Below are 1,861 nucleotides of genomic sequence, written 5' to 3' on the forward strand. Positions count from 1 at the left end.
CTCATCTGAGGAAGAGAAACCTCTTCTGTAGCAAGAGCAACCCCAGAGGTCCAGGGTCCGTGACAGTGCCGTGGGAAGTGTGCTGATGCCTTTCCCAGTAGCTCTGCACTGGTGGTGGTTGCATACTGTGGCTCCCCCAGGGCCTGGCCTGGCAGAGGCTTCTGACCCTGAGCTATTCTCACCTCTTCTTTTCCACCAGGAAGAGGTGTCAGAGAGCAGCTCCAGCACAGATGCCATTCCCCGGATTTACCTGCCAGATTCATCCTCCATCGCCCAGTCCACCTTGGTCTCCAGTGTCTCCACCGTGAGCCAGTCCATCATGGTGTCAGAGTCCCAACAAGTCCTGGTACATTCCAGTGTCATCACTGAAGGAGCCACTGTTGTGTCGGACTCCACCGCATCCACCTCCTCGGACCTGGGTTCTGCCATTGACAAAATCATTGAGTCCACGATCGGGCCTGACATCATCCAGAGTGAGTGGGAGCTGCTCACACGTGGCAGCCTGGCCTGCTCTCACCCTGGGGTGCTGGGAAGGGAGCTGCTGTGGTGCCAGGCCTGGGGAGGGGGAAGTACATCCGTGAGTCATTGTGCACCTCGGTCAGTGGGGGGTTCTCTTCTTGCCCTGCTGCAGTAGCTGGAGGGTTTGACAAGGAGCTTGTGGCTGCTGTGACTGATAGACAAGCCCTCCCTCCGGCTGCGCCTTCAGCCGCGGTGCCAGCAGCCCAGGGCAGGCCCCATCCCTGCAGCCAGACCTTCCTCACCGCTTCCTGCTTGCATTCAAACCCAGGAGGGCCCCAGGGGCTCTGCAGCCCCTGTGTCTGGCAGTTCCCACCCTGCTCTCCTCTTCCTCCCAGGCTGCATTGCCGTGACCAGTGCAGAGGATGGTGGGGCAGAGACTACCCAGTACCTCATCTTGCATGGCCCTGATGATGGTAAGGCTGTGCCCTGGGGCGTGTGGTGGGGGCTGTCGCTGCCTCCGAGTCTGTTGCGCAAGAGCAGGGCCTGGGGTGGGTATTCCAGCGCCTGTGACAGAGTCCTTGGGGATGTGGTGACTGTTGGGAGCTGGTCACTGAGCTGGTGTTCAGCCCTTGCCCCAGGCGTGGAAGCAGCCTTAAACACAGTTGAGGGTCTGCGCCTTGGCTGAGCTGGTATTGGTATTTCAGGTGCCCCCATTGTGTCCCAGATGGCCACTTCTGCACTGGCTAATAGCTTGGCAATAGAAGCTGTTGCTGACGGACCGACTTCCACATGCCTTGATCAGCCTGGCCCTTCAGACCCTTCTGAGCAGCTGGAAGTGCTGGAGCTGCCAGTACAGCCAGATCAGGCCCAAGAGGTGGATGGTGAGGAGGAGCTGGACCAGCCAGACATGGAGACCCTGGAAGAGATGATGGAGGTGGTGGTGGTGCAGCAGTTCAAGTGCAAGATGTGTCAATACAAGAGCATCTCCAAGAAAACGCTGATTAACCACATGAAAGAGCGGCACTTCCAGCCAGGTGCGTGCTGGGGGCTGAGGAAACGGGCTTCGCTCTCAGGTAGGAGCGTAAGGACCTGTTCCACCGTGCGGGCTGGTGAGGAGGTTTTGTTCTGTTCTCTGTGGCAGCGGGTTCAGCTGCGGCTTCGAAGAAAGGACGTCCACAAAAGGGGGAATCTGTGCCAAAGGCTACGGAGGAGGAGATCCCAGAAGAGGAAGAAGATGATGATATCATGGATGCTGGTGCTATTGATGACCCTGAAGGTAGGACTTGTCCTCCCCACGTCTTAGGTAGCTTAGCCTTTTCCCAATGTCTGACATTTTGGGTCACTTACTCCCAGAGGACAGTGACTACAACCCAGCTGAGGATGAGCCTCACGGGAGGCAGCC

General features: G+C 58.1%; 1 protein-coding gene across 1 annotated transcript in view; it reads left to right on the plus strand.

The window, feature by feature from the left end:
* Positions 1–277: 277 nt before the first annotated feature.
* Positions 278–1,861, plus strand: part of ZNF335 (zinc finger protein 335) — a gene marked incomplete at its 3' end in the record, with an annotated part of 5,896 nt that continues 4,312 nt past the window's right edge. The window contains 5 exon segments of the mRNA XM_010017839.1: positions 278–473; positions 855–932; positions 1,164–1,493; positions 1,601–1,735; positions 1,813–1,857. Of these exon segments, the coding sequence (XP_010016141.1) occupies positions 320–473; positions 855–932; positions 1,164–1,493; positions 1,601–1,735; positions 1,813–1,857 (742 nt within the window).

Source organism: Nestor notabilis, unplaced genomic scaffold (genome assembly GCF_000696875.1).
Source record: "Nestor notabilis isolate BGI_N333 unplaced genomic scaffold, ASM69687v1 scaffold21377, whole genome shotgun sequence".
In the NCBI taxonomy this organism is placed as follows: domain Eukaryota; kingdom Metazoa; phylum Chordata; class Aves; order Psittaciformes; family Psittacidae; genus Nestor; species Nestor notabilis.